The 18,281-nt window shown below is 43.0% G+C and overlaps 2 protein-coding genes across 7 annotated transcripts in view; one reads left to right on the forward strand and one right to left on the reverse strand.

Moving 5' to 3' along the window:
• Positions 1–10,355, forward strand: part of LOC118114655 (rho guanine nucleotide exchange factor 28-like) — a 33,546-nt gene extending 23,191 nt beyond the window's left edge. For 4 of the 6 annotated variants that reach the window (XM_047341120.1, XM_047341122.1, XM_047341121.1 and 1 more), the window contains 22 exons: positions 281–425; positions 684–739; positions 1,860–1,917; positions 2,852–2,990; positions 3,120–3,250; positions 3,356–3,496; positions 3,880–4,130; positions 4,207–4,332; positions 4,437–4,554; positions 5,309–5,563; positions 5,647–5,723; positions 5,809–5,987; positions 6,074–6,171; positions 6,313–6,504; positions 6,925–7,056; positions 7,174–7,307; positions 7,396–7,443; positions 7,730–7,834; positions 7,947–8,111; positions 8,484–8,735; positions 8,823–9,186; positions 9,276–10,355. In XM_047341120.1, coding sequence (XP_047197076.1) covers positions 281–425; positions 684–739; positions 1,860–1,917; positions 2,852–2,990; positions 3,120–3,250; positions 3,356–3,496; positions 3,880–4,130; positions 4,207–4,332; positions 4,437–4,554; positions 5,309–5,563; positions 5,647–5,723; positions 5,809–5,987; positions 6,074–6,171; positions 6,313–6,504; positions 6,925–7,056; positions 7,174–7,307; positions 7,396–7,443; positions 7,730–7,834; positions 7,947–8,111; positions 8,484–8,735; positions 8,823–9,186; positions 9,276–9,469 — 3,360 coding nt within the window. In that variant the 3' untranslated portion in view covers positions 9,470–10,355. The remainder of the gene's footprint in view (positions 1–280; positions 426–683; positions 740–1,859; positions 1,918–2,851; positions 2,991–3,119; positions 3,251–3,355; positions 3,497–3,879; positions 4,131–4,206; positions 4,333–4,436; positions 4,555–5,308; positions 5,564–5,646; positions 5,724–5,808; positions 5,988–6,073; positions 6,172–6,312; positions 6,505–6,924; positions 7,057–7,173; positions 7,308–7,395; positions 7,444–7,729; positions 7,835–7,946; positions 8,112–8,483; positions 8,736–8,822; positions 9,187–9,275) is intronic. The other 2 variants (XM_047341118.1, XM_047341119.1) reach the window with 2 other exon arrangements.
• Positions 10,356–13,891: 3,536 nt separating this feature from the next.
• sb:cb288 lies at positions 13,892–17,676 on the reverse strand. The gene is made up of 5 exons (XM_035166131.2): positions 17,530–17,676; positions 17,091–17,145; positions 16,003–16,074; positions 14,870–14,954; positions 13,892–14,653 (listed from the first exon to the last, which is right to left on the reverse strand). The coding sequence occupies exons 1-5, from the start codon at positions 17,593–17,595 to the stop codon at positions 14,605–14,607; spliced, it is 327 nt and encodes a 108-aa protein (XP_035022022.1). The 5' UTR covers positions 17,596–17,676; the 3' UTR covers positions 13,892–14,604.
• Between the last annotated feature and the right edge of the window lie 605 nt (positions 17,677–18,281).

Raw genomic sequence — 18,281 nt, forward strand, 5'->3', positions numbered from 1 at the left:
GATTAGAAAATAAACACAGAACTATCACACACACATGCACAGAGGAATCCCCCTAACGCCCCCCCAAGGATGAAGCAGCACAACAGCAGCCGTCCCCGTGGACCTTAACAAAGTAAACACAAACGCTCATTCAGAGGCCCCTTTATCTCAGCTTCACTTTAACAGGTGGGTTTTAGCCGCCGCAGGCCTCTTCCTGCCCGCTGCTCGTTGTCGTGTTATTTCTGCGTTGGTGGTTCAGGTGATTTTTGCAAACGTCAGCTGTGAATGCCTTGTATTCCAGGTGAAGGGTAAAGAGGTGAAGGAGGGGAAGGAGAAGTCAGGAGCCGCCAACGGCCACCAGTTTGTTCCCGTGTCTCCATCTGGTCCCGCTCTCTGTGTGGCCTGCGATAAGTCCGTTTCTGGGAAGGAGCTGCTGCAGTGCTCCAGTAAGTAGTACACTGTCAGTGCTGTTGTTGTTTTATGTCCTGTGGTGGCCGAGCTGTTTAGGGTTTGTCTAAATCTCTTCGCACGTGTCTCATTGATGTTTTGCTTAGTAGAGGACATGAAGTCCGTTCTCCTCCTACCACACATTTAGCATCAATCGCGAGGAGCCGAGCAGACAGAGCAGGGACATCTGGACAATCTTGTTTATTATCACCTGACCGATGATGATGATTATCCGGGTTTTGCTTTTGTCTCCGCAGACTGTTTCCTGAACGTCCATAAAAACTGCAGAGAGTCCGCTGCAGCCTGTGGGAAGGTAACCACCAACTTCACGCACCTCATTCCATCCCCAAAACCAGCTAACCAGCAAGAATGATAGTTTAAGGGGAACATTCACTCTAAATTACTTGACAAACACTAGAAGAAACAGCTGCTAGTGAAGGACAGTGCATGTTTGAGGGTGTTTTTCTTTCAGCCACGGATAAAAACGCAGATACAGATCATGTGTTGTTATTTTAAAATGTTTGCAAGAACATCAAGAGTCACACACAGGCTTCCTCTTATATGATTTCACCAGTAAAACAATGTTTACTTGTCTTTATAAAGTCAGAGAAAATAACAGATGACATAATCTTGTCAGGATTAAAATAATCTGCAACAGAAAAGCTCTGACAAAAAGATCCTGCACGTTGCTTTATAGGTAATGTAGGATCTAGTGTTATCACAGCTCGGCCTCTAGTAGGGAAAGTCAGAATTTGTTGGACTTTGACAAATCCTCCGCTCTTTACTGCATCTTTACTGTAGTCATTTGAATCAACGAAGCCCTGTGGAGATGCAAATACAAAAGTTATGTTTACTTTTTGTAATCCCCCCCAAAAAAGTGTTTTTCTGCATTCTTGAATTCTGGCAAATATTTTGAGTGCATTTCATTCCTCCTGCAAAACGTTGGCACTACCAATTATTTCAATCAAGCTGTGTTAACATCTATGTTTATTAGCTTGCGGTCTTCCTCACTGCTTTTCATGTTGCATTTTAGAAATCTGTTTCTGTCTATTAACCATATCCATCGGTCTGAGTACGTGTGCGGCAACATCCCCAGCTCAGATCTTCTCCATCAGTTTATTCATTCTTTCGCTCCCTGTGTTTCCTCTCTTCTCCTCTCTCTATTCTACGTAAAGACAAAACATACACATACATAAATCAATTCCTGAAGTGGAGGCAGGCTGAGAGGTGGTGCTACAGCAGGATAAGAACTATCCAACACTTTGAGACAAAGGAACTCCTGGAATGTGTTGAATAACACAATAATTGTATTGTAGGGGGTCTTTTACAAATATTTTTCATATAGACATTAATAGACTCCAATAATTTGTTATGTTATAGTTGAAAGTATGATTTACGTCTGTTGATGTTAATGTGAGCGTGTGTTTCCCCAGAAGCTGCAGGAAAGGAATGCATCGCTGGTGAAAAGCAAAACCTCGTCTCTCCCACAGAGTGAGTCAGAAATTACAATGTGTCCCCCCCCCTCTCTTCACCTCCTCCGCCATCGTGTCCTCCCCTCTGTCTTTGGTTCATGTGGTTTTCACCTGTCCTCCCTCGTTCCTCCTGTAGTGCATTAAGTAAACCATTTCTCCTCATCCCCCCACTCGCTCCTCCTCCTCCTCCACCCTGTTGTTCTCTCCCTAGTGAAGAAGTTACATTTTAATCCATCTCAGTGGGGGATCTGTCCTGGACTGTGTTTACGTGTGTTTGTGCCCGAGTGCTGAGGTTGAGTGCCTCTCTCTCATTCACGTGAATTTTTGTATAAATGTGAAGCTCTGTCTTCTTGAGCCTGACGGATTTATCGGTTGGCCCAATAAAAATCCACCGATGCGAGCCTTTCACAGACATATCAGGGTTTGTGTTATGTGAAGATATGAAAACTTTAAATTTACAGAATAAACAATTCAGAATATATTTGCGTTTATGTAGAATTTTACGTAAAAAAAATGTGTTTATTTTCTTAATTCAAGTTCTATATATTTGATTGTATTTGTGTTTTTATTCAAAGTTATTTATAGAAAGGTTTATGGTTAAACTGTAAAATATAAAGCCTCAAATACATGTCTTTTTCATAAGGGTTTCATAACGAAATCATAGGGATCACTGCTGATTTATTATAAACAATACATATATTAATATCCATATCGATCGTGCTCTACTGTCTTCCCTGTATGTTTCTGATTTTAAACCCAATCCACCTCATTGGTTATAACATATGGTTATAACTATAGACTCCAGGCCCAGTTAAACAATGACAGATAACGAACGCAGACCTCCTGTTTTATAATCCAGTTACTGTTACATTCAGTGTCCACAAAGATAAAGATAAAACATCTGAACTGTGACTGATCCTTCTTCCTGCTCCTCCTCCTCATCCCCCCTTCAGACTCTGTGAAAGACAACTCTCCAGCCTCCATTTTCTCATCTGCCTCCTCCTCTTCCTCGTCACTGCCAGCGATGACCAGAGAGAAAAGGGAAACAGTTGCCCCTCTCACCAAAAGCCTCTCCCTCTCTATAGACAGCAGGTAGGATGACAATGTTCCCATCATGGTCTCACCAGTACATCAATATGAATCATTTGAATATGACCACTATCGAATGATCAATGCTGGATGCAAACGTGTTCAATTCCGACTGGATTTGTTTCCCGACAGACGGCTGAGTGACTCAGCAGCGGTGGACGGAGAGTTCAGTGTGACAGCGTGCGCCAACAGTTCACTGTCTGATGATGGAACACCGGTCACAGCCACTCCCCCATCCACCGACCCGCCAATCATCGCACAGGGTGAGGAAGAGAGACTTTTAAAACTCTCAGCTGTCACATTGGTAATTACTGTACAGGGAGCTGTGAGTCAAAGTTTTCATTGTTAATTATCTTCTGCTCTCACAGATGCTGTCGATGCTCCTCTATTGAGCGACTTCTCAGCTGATTTGCTCGGACTTGATGTCGAGTCGTGGAGTCTGGCAGTTTGTCCGGAGTTCTGTCGACTACACGAAAGGTACACGGTCAAACGACAGGATGTTATTTATGGTGAGATTCTTCCTTCTTCCTTATTCCTTCTATTTTTCTTTTTCTTCTTCTTCCTTACTTCTTCTTTTCGTATTTAATGGTGTGTCATTTTATAGGAAAATTTATCTGTGATTGTAAAACAGATCGTATATATGAGTTTTATTGGGTTCAACCAAAGAGTTACTTCTCGGTAGCTCAGTGGAAAACCTTTGCTCCTCAAAATGTGTCCTCAAATGTCCTTCTTGCACATTAAAATGTACTTCTGTAAAAAGTGTATAACCACTTCTTCCACTGAAATGAAGATGTCAGATGGCAGAAACCTTTGCCCAAATAAACATCTCATCCGCACCAGTTAACATGGAATTCCAGATGTTTCCTATAATCCACTTTCACTGCCCCCACAGAGCTAATGCAGACGGAGCTGCACCACATCCAAACCCTGACGGTCATGTCCGAGGTGTTCAGGAGAGGGATGGTAGAGGAGCTGCAGCTCGACTGGGAATGCGTGGCCCGAATCTTCCCGTGCTTGGATCCCTTACTGCTCTTCCACAAGAACCTCTTCGGAGCGCTGCAGGAACGCCGACAGGCCGCAACCCAACCCGAGAACCACCGGAACTATCTCATCCATCAGATTGGAGACATCCTGCTTCAGCAGGTTGGTGGAGATTCACTCGTGGATCCAAACACACAGAAACATGTCTGTACTCGCTGGCTGACGGCCTCTCTCTCAGTTCTCAGATGAAAATGCTGAGAAGATGAAGCAGGTGTACGGGGAGTTCTGCAGTCACCACACTGAGGCTGTCAATGTCTTCAAAGAGCTGCAGCAGCAGAACAAGAAGCTCCAGAACTTTGTCAGAGTAAGCTCCTCAACCTCTTGTGCTTTTAAAGACTATAGTTTCACAGTAAAATGTCTTAAATGAGCTGCTGATGTTCTCATTTTGATTTTCACCTCCGTTCACAGCAACAGAGCAACAACTCTCTGGTCCGACGGAGAGAGGTGCCTGAATTCATCCTGCTGGTCACTCAGCGCATCACCAAGTATCCAGTGCTGCTGGAGAGGATATTACATTACACTCAGGGTAAGTCAGGTCTGCTGTGTCCTGCACTAAACTGTAAACACATGCAGCCCCGAGAGCTTTTTACAATTAATTTCAATATGTGAGTATGTTCATAGCTAAATGTTTTTAAACATTATCCTGCAGATTTGTATTTACTACTACATATTACAGAACTACTTCTATTGTTGTGACTATGACTACTACTTCTACTACCACTACTGTGTACTACTATGCAACTAGATACTGTATTAGCTAATACAGTGGGAACTGCTTACAACTCAAGAATCAAATTGTCAATGACCAAATTGATCTCTATAATCAGGTGGTTTATATACCTTTAATTTGAATTACCAGCTAATAGATGTTATTACATGAATATGAAGTAATGAAATCAACAACTTTGCTATTTACTGAAAAAAAAGTGACTCAGGGTCTGAATGGTCTGAGTGAAACACAGTCACACAACACACCTGCTGTTGTGAGAGAACAAGGACAATGGTTAAACACTGTAAACGTCCCAATACACCAGCAGAGCAGGAAGAGGAGGATACAATAACTTTCCACTGAACAAATAACTCTGTTACTTCCTGTGTTCATCATGTGACATAGCTATTTGTTTTTTTCAAAGTGGGAGTATATTATAAAGAAGATAAATTTTGCTCTTTTCTAGTTAAGTATGTAAGAGTTATATTTTAACAATCCAGTATAATTGAAAACCTGTCTTTTGTAATGCATGTATCTTATATATGCCTCTGTTAACTCTTTCTCCTGACAGAGGGAAGTCAGGAACACGCTGACCTGTCGCGTGCCCTGGTTCAGATTCGTGACGTCATCGCCGCCGTGGACCTGACTGTGAATACGTACGAGAGGTGGCAGGAGCTGCAGGAAGTTCTGGCCCGGCTGGAGAACAAGAGCTTTGCCAAGCTGAAGAACGACAAAGTGTTTCGCAAACAGGACCTGCTCAACAAACACAGGGTTCTGCAGCACAAAGGGCTGGTCTTCTGGAAGACTGCCACAGGACGTCTGAAAGGTCTGTATGACGTCATCATTGCCAGTTAGGTTTGTTAAGTTTGGGGCCAACAAGTCTAAGATATATTTTCATTCCTGTTTCAGACACTCTGGCACTCCTTCTCACAGACGTCGTGGTTTTCCTACAAGAGAAAGACCAGCGCTTCATATTTGCTGCTGTTGTAAGTTTCAACCCAAACATCCCCTGACCTGCCGTCCATCCATTTCTCTACATCTCTTGTTTATGGCCTTTATCAACTGTTTCAGGACCAGAAGCCTCCAGTGATTCCTCTGCAGAAGCTCATCGTCAGAGAAGTGGCCAACGAGGAGAGAGGGATGTTCCTTATCTCCGCCTCCGCGGTGGGACCAGAGATGTATGAAGTTCACACCACCACCAGAGAGGAGAGGAATGCGTGGATGAAACACATTCGACAAGCTGTAGAGAGGTGCGACAAGTCAAGTGTACAGTATGTGGAGTCTGTGTGTGTGTGTGTGTGTTACTTATTGGCTAACCCACTGATCTACCTGGCAGGTGTCCTGAGGAAGAGGAGGAGGAGGATCGAAGTGCTGAGTCAGAGGAGGTGAGGCGAGCTGCAGAGGCGAAGGTCCAGAAGATCACCAAGTTCCAAGGTAAGAAAATATCTGAGTGTCCACATGCACGTTTTATCTGATACCTGTTCTTATCAAGCGTTTATTTATTTATTTCTTATTAAAATATGCTTTGAACTATTAACAACAAAAAGTCTTAATGGTCGTGTATGTTTTGTGCAGAGACTCTGTTGGTTCAGGATCAGCGGATCTGCACCAGCCTGGAGGAGAAGCTGCATCTGTACGCTGAGCTCACCGAGTTAACCCTCCACTCACCAGAACCTGTGCCACATCGCCACCTGCTGGTTCAACCAGACACAGACAGTGAGACGCTGCGGGAGGCGTCCTCGCTGCTCACAGCTGCACTCAGAGAAGGTGACACAGCTGCTCACTCTCTTTTCAGCCTCATCCACATGAACTTTCAAATACAAATCTTTTTTTGGTAGTGGCAAATCCATTTTAGAGGAAATTTTGAATAATTTCTATAACAAAACAAGCTTTAAAGTAAATTATACCAGTATTACCTATTTTGGCTGATGACCCCTCTTTTCAGGCCTGTGCTCACCTTGCTCTATTGACACCCCCTTCTCTCCTGTTAGTTCTTTTGCCCTATAGACCTTTTTCACAGCAGACATTTTGACCTGTCAGTAAAAGCATCGCACATAAACTGCATGTGGCTTCAAAAACGAAATACGAAAAATACAGTGTGATATTTATGTTTAAGTGATATTATATAGAGCCATTTGGAAATCAGACTTAATCGTGCGTTTTGACGGATGTGTGCTTCCCCTGCAGCAGAGAACCTGGTCAACATTCTCCAGGCTCGTGACGGCGTCTCTGTCCGAACTCAGAGCTCTCCTGTCCGAGGACCCGAGTGCTGCAGCTACAACAGTCACGGCAGCAGCATCCAGGAGTCTCCCTCTGAACGTGAGCCGCAGACATGCGCTGCAATTCTGGATGTCATCTATGTTTGTCCTGACGCTGCTGTTCGCATCTTACCTGAGCTTTACTGACGTAGCATTTACCGTGTTCTCGTTCCTACAGCCGATTATCTCAGCACGCTCAGCATGAGCTCCACGTCTCTTGGATCGGACACAGAGCTGACGGGGCTGGACGGTGTGTTGTGGAGCTCTGCCCTCGAGCTGAGGAGAGGAGACAACAAAGGGACCATGTTAAAGGTTCAACTACTGCAGTTCCCCATAAGCAATGTTTGTTAGTGGATAAATGTAAGTTAGTGTTCCCCGGTACTAACGCCTTGTTCTGTAGGTGGCAGAGAGCGTGCAGAGCCTGACTCAGCTCCTCTACAGTCTGCAGGTGAGAAGAAACACATCTGGGCATTTGTGATGAGATTAAAACTGTATTGAAAGGACGGAGTTAATATAAAATACGCAGATACAGTGTATGTAAAAGAAAGGGAACAATGGCATTTGATATTTTAGCAAGTAAAATAATTTAAATCTAAACCTGAACAGCTTTAATTTGGGATTTCAAGAGATATGGTTTAAATAAACAAATAAAATATAATAATAAATATCCACCATTGAAATGGCAGTTTTTATGTCAACGTGGGTGATCGTGTGTTTCCTCTTTGTGTTTGCAGGCTGCTGTGACGCTCCAGGACAGCTGCTATGAAGTCCAGAAAGTCCTCCTCCAGGAGGGAGAGAGACCTCAGCTCCGAACCCTCTCCTCTCTCCAAAACAGTCTGGTACCAGTCATATAATATTCAATACTTTTTCACCACATGTAGGCTCACACCAGTTCATCAAGCAGTTTCAGTGACCTTTTCTTTGAAATAACCTGTTTCTGTTTTCCTCCAGGAGCAGGAGAAGCAGAGGAGCCTCGACAAGAAGAAAGAGGAAGTGGAAAAGAAGGGATTAGAGAGGAAGAAAGAGGAGGTGGATGAGGTGCAGAAGCTCCACATGAGGCTGAAACAGGAGCAGCAGCGATGGGACAAAGAGTGTCTGGTCAGAGAGAAACAGCAGGTGAGCATCTCTGATTCCACGGCAGCTTCACCCGTCTTTCACCTCTGCCAGGTGCTGATTCCACCACATCTGAATATAACCCATAAAAAAAAATATATATATATATACCCTTTGGTAGAGCAACGTTTTCCTCCTGCCCTCTCTATTGTGCACTTTTTTTTACATACAATAGAAAAAATAGACCTAGAAATACAACAGCAGATCCCCAAAAGCTTTTTAACCCTGCAAATCGAAAAACCCAGTTGCACTGAAGTTGCACAAGCACATTTTTTTAAAGCCTTCAATCCTGTGCAGGAAATCTATTACAACTGCAGTAAGGGTTTGATGGTGCCTGATTTTGTTTCGATGTGCACATGTCTCGTTTGTTAACAGAGTGAGCAGGAGAGCGTCCTGGAGCAGCGAGAGCAGCAGTGCCTCCTGGAGGCTGAGCGTCTCCGCTGCGAGCGTGAGGAGCTGGAGGCGCAGCTGCTGGAGTATCAGCAGAACCTGGACAGACTGAGGGAGGGCCAGAGGAGTGTGGAGAGGGAGAAGGAACAGATTGAGAACCAGCAGAAGCTTCTCCAGAGCTGTAAACACAGCCGCCAGAGCAGCTTGCCTGTAACAATACCACTGGATGGATTCAAGGTAAGAGAGGGAGGAGGAGCACAGACAGGAAGGGGGAAAAATAAACCCACTGCTGAGTAAACCGTGTCCCCTCTGCTTTTTTCACAGGTGTCCAGCCACAGCCGAACAGGAAGTCTGGATGGCAGCTCTTCGCTGTACGAGAACGAGGCGGCTCTGCTCGCCTCTCTCCAGCAGAAACACCCCCACCAGCCCGGGAACAACAACCAGTGTCTGCACTCCACGTCCAGGAAGAACCACGATGGCCCCCCAAGCTCCGGCTACACCGCCAGCCTGGGCCTCAGCGCCAGCCTCTACAACAGCCTCAACGCCCTGCTGAGTCAGGCTCACAGCAAACAGCCTCCAGACAGCCTGACGTTCCCAAAGTGCAGTAACAGTCACAGCTGCCCCCTGAACGACTCCGTCCACCCGTTCAGCGGCAGGGTCACCGCGCAGCCGCAGAGGAGCAACAACAGTAAGACGATTTATCACACGAGACCATAGAGGGACACACTAATTCAGGTTTTTACTTTGTCTCATTAGCGTCTGTTGTTCTCCTTCCAGCAGACTTCAGCCCACCGTTGGACAGGCGATCCCTGGGTCCCTGGAGGTTTGAGGTCACAGGTCACGGACTTTGCGAGGACTACTCCTCCTCCTCCTCCCCCTCTCTTACCCCGCTCCTTCCCCCGCAGGCTTACCTCTCTCTAGAGGGACAGAACGGGGAGGAGGGAGGTGAGGAGAACATTGTTTATCTCTGAGAAACCAACCAAGCTTCCTGACGTATAACTGGACCAACAGAAATGTACTTGTTGCTTATATGTGTTTGTGAATGTTTGCATTTGCATCCGTCTGAATGTGACGAATACAAAGTTCATGTTTAAAAACCTGTATAATCACATAAGGGAATAGTTGCAAGGAGGGAGTATATGCCGAAATACTGTGTGTGCCTTTATCAGCGTATATCAGCCATTATTCCTTCTCTTCCTGCAGTGTGATCCAGCCATTGTGCCTTTTTGCAAAGAAGCTCTTTGTGAATCAGCTCTTATACTTTCACTCCCTGTGTTTTCACTTCTGCCACGATTCGTTTTTTAATATCTGTCGACGCACCTTTGTGCTACAAACACTGGGACCTGAGGCGTTAGGACACGTGGATAGAAGTTGTGCTGTGTTTTCCCGGGGGCACTTAAAAGAAAATATTTGAGAAGCTAATTATTATTTGAGTCTATTTAGAGAGTGCAAATATTTCTCCACATCACCTTTTAATAATATTTATGAGGGATTATGAGCATCTAAAAGTAAATAAATATACTGACATTATTGTATAAAAATCTGATATATGTATAGTTTTATGGAAAGGCTACCTATGCACACTACTCTGGAAGAGGAACTTCATTTTTCTCACACAAGTGCCAAAAATCTTTATCTATCTGATACTGTAATTGATTTCTGTAAAAAAAAACAAAAAAAACGGCTGTATTTTTTTCTGTTAATCTCCTTTTCTGATTATTTATTGTTTGTAAATTGCTTCATGCACTGTCAACAGTAATAATATGTGTGTTTGATATGTATTCTATTGTAATCTCTGTAATCACAACTGTGATGTGCCATATTAATGTGCTGTACATAAAACTACTGTGGAAATCATCAGCTTTTAGTGCGTTTTTCTTTGTTTCAAACAAAACAATAACATCAGCTTGAAATTTGTACAATCACAGGTTTTGATGTGACATTACAATGTGATCTAATGATGATATTAGTCATTATTACTTCAGTCAGTGTGCAAAGCAATTGGTTAATGTCTGAATCTGGTTTTACGTTTCTAGAAATTCTTTGCGTTCCTCCACAGATATGTTCTGTAACTCTACACACATTGCGTTGCATTGTTGTGCCAATTTATCCGCCACCACGACCGAGCATCATTCCTCTGCAGCCTGTCGGTGACGAGCAAAGCCCGATGGTGAGCTGGTAAACCACAGTGACTCAGTGGGCGACATTAATTAGATCCAGATCAGCCGCACTGAAAACAGAACCGTTATTTTTTCATTGGGAGTACTTTCGTTTTTTTCCTCCCCCTGTAATTCATGTTGTTTGAAGGCATCCTGGTAATGATACGGTATCAACTAGGGCTACGTTGTAGCACTAACGGGCCCGAGCACAGGCATTTTGAAATCGATCTTTGAGTTAGTTTATATCTCCATCTAGTTGTGATGACACTCATCTCAATTTGAAGTTGATCAGATAAAAGCCCTGAGACAAGTACGTCAAATGTGGAATATGGACAAAATGGCCACTAAATGCAAAATGGCGGGCTTCCTGTTGCGTTCATAATGCCCCTTGAGACTTTTTTGTTTGTCTGGTCATGATACACCTGGGCTACGATTTTTGTGAAGATCGGTCAAAGGGAAACCTAGGGGCTGCGTTCCAGGTGGCGCTGTTGAGCCATTTTGCCACACCCATTTCCAAATACTCCAGAATACGTAAATTTTCACCACTTTCTAATTTACTGCAAACTTTAGAATATTTTTGAGCATGTTGAAGCCCTCAGAAAGCCCCTTCTTTTGCCTGAATAATAATAATAATCCTTTCAATTTCAATAGGGCCTCCCACCGTCGGTGCTCGGGCCCTAATTATCCTGCTTTCAACAGGATGTCAAAGATAATCATCAACTCCAATGGATGTGCTGCACAATGTTTCCCTGTTTTTGTTAATGTCAGTGCACCCTCTGCAGATACACATGGACCTCTGAGCTGCCTCTGCCACTCAGGGCTCCACATTATCAGTCTGTCCGAAGTCCCAGGAGCAGAAAGGTAATGAATCATCAATGTACGTTCGAAAAACCAAACTAAATACACACAGAACAAGTCTATTTCTTAACTGTTTCCTTGTTAACATCATCAGATAGACACTGACACTTAGAGTTAAAGTGAGGCTCTTGTGCTTTTTTCCCCTTTGCATTCACCAACCTTTATATCAGTGTTTCTCAACTGTTCTGTTGCAAATGTGTGTTGCAATGCTCCTCCCTCTTCAAGTCTGCACAAAATCTGTATGTGTAAGGTTTCTATTGTAAGTTGTATTTGCAGGTATAGGAATTATAGATGTTTTAGCTGCACCACTGATTGTCTGCATCTTATAATAATAACTTTATTTGTATACAGACCAAGATTCCACCAGCAGAGAGAGGGCACCACTGTACCAGTCAATATCACCAGCATAACCTTCAGTGACGGCAAATATCCTCTTATCAGCACTGGAGCCGGAGTCGAGACTATTACAACAACAACACTCATCAAAGCTCAAAACCTCAGCTCTGTCTGGATCCGTGTCAGTTGTGAATTTGAATTATTTGAATTATTGACATTCTTGAAACATTTGTTTTCCAATGAATCTTATATTGTCAGTGATGTAGTTCCTCAGAAGCCCAGAGACCTGAGTCACAGACATTTGAGAGGAATGTCACTGAACAGATTCTTATCTACAGGATGATAATAGTGTCACTGATAACGCAGCTGAACGTATCTGGCGAAAGGAAAAGACAGGAGCTTCACTGAGAGACGTGCATCTGTTCACAACATATAAAACCAAACATTGTATTGGATTATTTTGTAGGATGAGTTATAAGTATAAGTAGTGAGTGATCATGAATTCTAAATCGTGCTGAGTTTGTGCACAAACCATAATTAACCTGCAGTTGTTCATGTTGTATTATTTTAAGTCACTTTAGCGGGATATTGACTAATATTTAATTTGGTCTCTCGTGTGCAGATTTGAATGAATGTTGATGGGTGTAATGTTATTGTTTCTGTTTCTGCATTTTGTCCATCAGTGATTAATGGCAGAGGTGAGAATCGTCTAACTCAAACATTTAAAACATACTGGTATCTTACTCTCTACTTGTTGGAACAGGTCACGGGCTAAACATAGAAATCTCATCCAACCCGTCTGGTGATGTTTTGTTCTCACGTTCAGAAACCGTACAGTTCTAGACAGACACTTCTTATAACTGATCATTTCAAGTGATTTTATGTCTTGTTTGTCTCCAGGTGCCAAAATAAATCATTTTTAGTCATTTTGAGTTTGAGGAAGTCAGTGAGGTGATTATTCTTACATGTGCAGCTTCATCTACAAACACATGAAATCAGTGACCTCACCTGTTGCTGCTGTGTCACCACTTTTTATCCAACAATAACACAACTGTGTGTAAATATGATCCCGGTTTGTCTCCAGGTAAGAATGATGCTGTTCTACCACACCCCAAAGACGTTAAATCTGGATGTGGTGCCTGGGAAAGCCGGTGAAGTTCACTGAACATTGTCAGGTTCATGGAACCAGTTTGAGAAGGTGACATGATGCATTATCGTGGTGGAGGTGCCCAAAGTGAGTCAAGAAAACACAACCACCAATTGGTGTTTACACTGAATCCGGCCAATTCCTCGGCAGAAATCCTGATTCATCAGACCAGAGGATTTTGCGTTCTTCAGCTGTCCAGTGTTGATGAACACCTCAGTTGTAAAGAGTCTGTGTACCTGCAGCTTCTCTGTCAGACCACTCTGGAATAACCATAAATAATATAATCCTTAATTTGATGCAGCTTCTATTTGAAATTTCATTAAAACTTTTTGCATTCAGTTGCACTCAGTTTCCTCAAGATCATGATTTCACGGCTTACATAACACGTATCTCAGCCATCAGGTATAATCAGTTATCTGTTAAGCATTCTCTGTTCTGAGGAAATCTTTCCACCAGACTACATTCCCTGCTCATTACTTCACTCTGTTAACCCTGTTTCTTTTAGTTTTAAGTTGCAGAACTGGTCCTGAAAACATGTCCGACCTCTGCTGTGACTGTGAAACGCTACAGTTGATGTTGAACTGTGTCCTCGATGGGGATGTGTCCATCTGGCCGAGGGACCACGGACACGCGCAGCACTGTGCGTTTCTTCATGTTGATCATTTAGATTCAAGGAGACTGAGCAGGACATGAATCTTTATGAGACTGAGCAGATATCGTTGATGAGAGATGAGCATTCCTTTCCTGTTACATTCACACTGGCACTTAATCTGTTTACTGCTGTGTCTGCACAAAGTTCTGCATAAATCTATCCACAGTGAAAAATATGTCTCGAGACCAGATCATTTAATTTAAAACCACGAAGCAAAGGAAAAACAAGTGATTGAGTCTGATTGGAGATTTTACCAAGTGGTGATACAGACACTGTTCTTACTGTTTATTTATATTCACAACTCAGTTTATTATAGAGTCATAGTTTCAGTAGTTACATCATCCTGAGTAAATTGTATAAAAGCAAATTTGAAATGAAAGATTTCCACAGTACAGGTCTAAAAACCCTCCTGAACATCCTCACAGCTTTAGGAGATTTTCCAAAGGATCTTTAAGAAACTAGAGAATAAAATGGATGTAAATGGAACCTGGTGATGCCATTAGAAATACAAGGTAGGAATGGACGACGTGTTTGAAAGGCAACTGTCCATTTGGTGCAGGTATAAAATATGTACATATACACACTTAATGTATGACAGAGTCTCTCTCAACAGTTTGTTGGTCAGTGGAGCGAGCTGTGTCGTTCCTCAGTAGTGCCGAGTCCACAGAAAACCACAGGAAAAAAACAAAAAGCTGCACAATCTGACCTGGTAATAAAAAGAGTTTCACATCGTCATGGAGCCACAGTAAAGCTGAGGGTGACACATCCACTCAGTCCAGTCAGTCCATGGTGGTTTGATCTTTGGATCCATTAGGAGGATCCTCTTCAGTGTCATATTGTCACTCTGGTACTTTTCCCTGACGGGTGGGGGGAGCAAAGTCTGCTCTCAGATTTGAGTCCGCACCATTACGATCCAAAATAACCTGCTGAACAGACAAGCCCGAGAGCCGGTGTTCACACAGAAGTCCTCGGCTGCAGTCTCACCCTCACCTTGCTGTGCTTTCTGAAAAGGAACATGAGTGTTACTACGTGACAGCTGCAGTAAAAGTTTAATGTGAAGTGTAAAAAGTGATTCCTCTGACGTGCCGGGAGACAAAGTTCAGACATGTGACGCTAAGAGGCAGGTGAACAAATAAGCAGTTTGCAGCGTCGCTGGGTCAACAACGTAGAATTAAAGCTCCGGCAACATGACGTTAGGGCTCGTGTGTGGGTTGTTTACCGTTGTGGTGGCGACACCATGCACTTCCACAGGACGGCATAGAGAGCAAGTAAAAAAGTGATGAACACCGCGGCTGCAATCGCACCTAAAAGGCACAAAACATAGAATTAATTGCACTTAAAAATACAACTTCATGTTTCATACACACGACCTGATGAGAACCAAGTGCAGTTCACTTGCAGGCCAGGCTGTATCCTCTGCTACTGTGGAAATAATTTGTTTACCTGGTGATTTGAATGAAGCAGAATAAAGGGTATTGTGTAGATACATGATCCACATTTTCATATCCATCTTTTCATGTCTTCTTTCTTGTCAAAGGTTCTATTTTGTAAAAGCTTCTTTCCAGAGCTCTGCAGACCCGATGAATTTCACTGTCCACATTTCTACTCTGGGTCTGGTTACATTAAAAAAAATAAAAAAATAAAAAAAACACATCCATAAACACTATTTGATCAAGGAATAAGTTGTGTTTCAAAACTGAGCCGTAGACAGTAAACAGCAGTTTTGGTGAAAGAAGTGAACGGTTTAACGGGATTGTGTTGAAAAGGTAATTCATCGTGACGCACACTTTTTTCAGGTTCAATTCCCAGAAATGCTGCCTCCAGTCTGCTGAGCTCTCACAGTGAAACACTAGAGACACACAACCATCTCCACCCTGCCCAAGCAAACACGGAAACATGAAGGACCCGGGGTCAAGGTGCAACTGCAAAGGGTCTCTATAGTACGATTAGTACGAAACAGGCTGTGTAAGTCACCAAAACACTGCGTATTTAAAACCACAGAAGAGTGTATTTATGGAAGTGTGATATTTTTGACTGTCTGAGTATTTTTGGAAAAACTCTGCTCTCAGCCAATGAAAACAACCCCCACCAAGAAATCTGATCAAAATCAAAAGGCCTCCTTTGCTTTGCAGTCGAGCTCCATCAACACCTGCCAAGTAAAATGTTCTAAAACTCAGGGCCGACTGTTTGTGGTGTAACACGATTCCTGTTTATTTGTGAGTCTCCACTTTTGAGGGGGAAAACGGCCGGCCTTTGTTCGCTGTTGACTGAAGGTGGAACGTCTGACTAATCAGGTGTTTCTCTGTGAGACCGGGGCCTGGGCCTGTGAAGACATGAGACTGTGGTGCTCACCGGGGATGATCCCACTGGTGCTGGTTGAAGGTTCCTCTGTGCTGGAGGGAAGAGTGACCGCTGGGGCTGAACCTTCATGACGAGGAGAAAAAACAGGAAACAATGCTGATATAAAAGTGTGTGTGTGTGTGTGTGTGTGTGTGTGTGGTTAGGGAATAGAGTCATTAATGAGAATTCAATTTAAACGTCAGCTTTCCCCACAAGGATAAGCACTATAGATCATTGATGGATTTAAAATGTCTGTGAGTCAAAGAGCTAATGATCTATGAGGCACTTCAGTGACTCACTATTAAAATGCAGGTATACACATGAACTAACCTGAATGATAAATCCTTAAATATGTGGATTTGGTTACTGCTCTTTTATTCCAAACCGGTTTCTCAGGCTTGTGGTTTGTTGGGACTGTGTCAGTTGTTGATTAAAACGTGTGGCCATTTCTGAATATTACAGTTTTGTTCAGTGTTTTGTTTATTTCCTGTTATGATCCCCTGTAGAACCCATCAGATAAACTTTCCTGATCTCATTTCCAATCAGTTCCTCCCTTCTCTGATAAACTAATTACCCCAAACGAGGAGGATATGCTTTCAGCCCTGTTTATTTCTTAGTATTGTTTTTCAGCAGAATTATCTTTAACAGAGATGGGTCCTTTTTTGACATTTATTGGTGGCACAATATTCCTTTTTATACCTTTTATACCTCTTTGTTTCTGCATTAATTCATTAGCCTCAGCCCTGAAGTGTCCTAATCCCTGTTTATTCATGTAAAGCACTTTATAACTTGGTTTTGAATAGTGCTGCATAAATTAAGTTTATTATTATGACCGAGAACCATTCTAGTTTACTTGGCACAGTAATCTGAAACTTTTTATTCTTCTAATATCTATGTAAAGCTGATATATATTTCACTGTGGTGCACACCAGCACTTCACCTTCTTACCAGGATTTAAAAAACACAAGATGCCAACTTAAACTTTCTAATGACACTAGATTTATTATGGGCCTGACAGAGTAAACATCCTAAAGTTCCCTGATGAGCCTCCTGACTGGAACTCGAGAAGCAGATAGAAGAGATAAGATAAGGTTCCTCACCGTTTCTCTGCTGAACCGCCTGGAAGAGCTGCCCTGTGAGATCTGAGTCGACCATCTGAAAAATGCAGCAAAAACAATCATGTCTGCACAAAAAGGAAGTCGAGCACATGCAGGAGCTCAGGTTAAACACAACTTGTGCAGGTGAGAATCAGCCACTTCTTGCATGGACATTAGTTTAAGTGGGGGAGAAGGGGAAAGGAGAAGTCGTGTTGTTTGCTGCAGAGAAAGGAAATTGGCTGCAGGAAGTTCAACAATGTGGAAAACCAGAGCGACAGGAGCAGAGATAAGAAAATGCAGGAGAGAGACACACGTTTCCTAGTGGAGAGACAACACTTCCAGCAGGTTAGAGTCAAGGAAACTTCAGTGAGAAGTGATCGCAGCGTGCAAACAACAGAGGAGTCGAGTTCGAATCCCGCTGAGGATCCTCTCTTCCACTCACCTTCGAGCTGACTCGGTCTGCGACGGTTGAACTTTCACTCTGGTTCTTCTTCTCCTCCGTCCACATTGTTGCTTTCTGTCTTCATCCGCTTCTCACGTTGTTTTCCTCTCAGCTGTGCGCGTCCCCGTGCTGCGTTCAGGGGCAGCTGTCAGATCGCGTTCTTTATAGACTCTCACAGGGGCGGATCGAGGATGTTTCGGAATCGGTGCACATTCAAGTCATTTCTCGTTTACCGTTATCTCTATAGTTTTCATGTGCAATAACTTATGCATACATATTCCTTTACAGTTGTCACGAACATGAATGAGGATCACAAAGGACATTTATGCAAAAAATATGGTATAAATAACCTCGTTTTGAGTTGAATCTGAATGTCTGAGTTTACAGACACTTGGATGACACCACAGGAGAGGATGGAGGCATTTTCTGTTCTATTTCTGTTTTTAACTTTTGAAGAAGTGGTCACCAGCTACTTCAGTTGTATTGGATTTGGCTGCAATGCTGTTTACCCCTGAAACTCCAAGTGTTTTGAGAGACTCAAACACTTCACCCACACACTCCATCGGCATAGTGCTGAGTAGATGAGTGAATTTATTTATTATCCTTTTTATTTGTGTACACTGAAGATGCCGTTTTATATTTCTATTTTGTAAAGATAATCGATTTGTTTCTGTCCCTGTTGATCACATCTTGTTTGTTTAACCCAAAACACTCTCTCCAATATCCCACTCAGTTAAAATAATTCCTACTAC

This window comes from Hippoglossus stenolepis, chromosome 9, assembly GCF_022539355.2.
Source record: "Hippoglossus stenolepis isolate QCI-W04-F060 chromosome 9, HSTE1.2, whole genome shotgun sequence".
Taxonomy (NCBI): Eukaryota; Metazoa; Chordata; class Actinopteri; order Pleuronectiformes; family Pleuronectidae; genus Hippoglossus; species Hippoglossus stenolepis.

What these genes read in the sequence shown, in the direction of transcription:
- sb:cb288 (XM_035166131.2), bottom strand. Translation starts at nt 17,595, where the DNA reads ATGTGGACGGAGGAGAAGAAGAACCAGAGTGAAAGTTCAACCGTCGCA. An exon ending in GGCGGTTCAGCAGAGAAACG is followed by an intron (nt 16,075 to 17,090) that starts GTGAGGAACCTT and finishes CTCGTCATGAAG; the next exon opens with GTTCAGCCCCAGCGGTCACT. An exon ending in ATGGTGTCGCCACCACAACG is followed by an intron (nt 14,654 to 14,869) that starts GTAAACAACCCA and finishes GTTCCTTTTCAG; the next exon opens with AAAGCACAGCAAGGTGAGGG.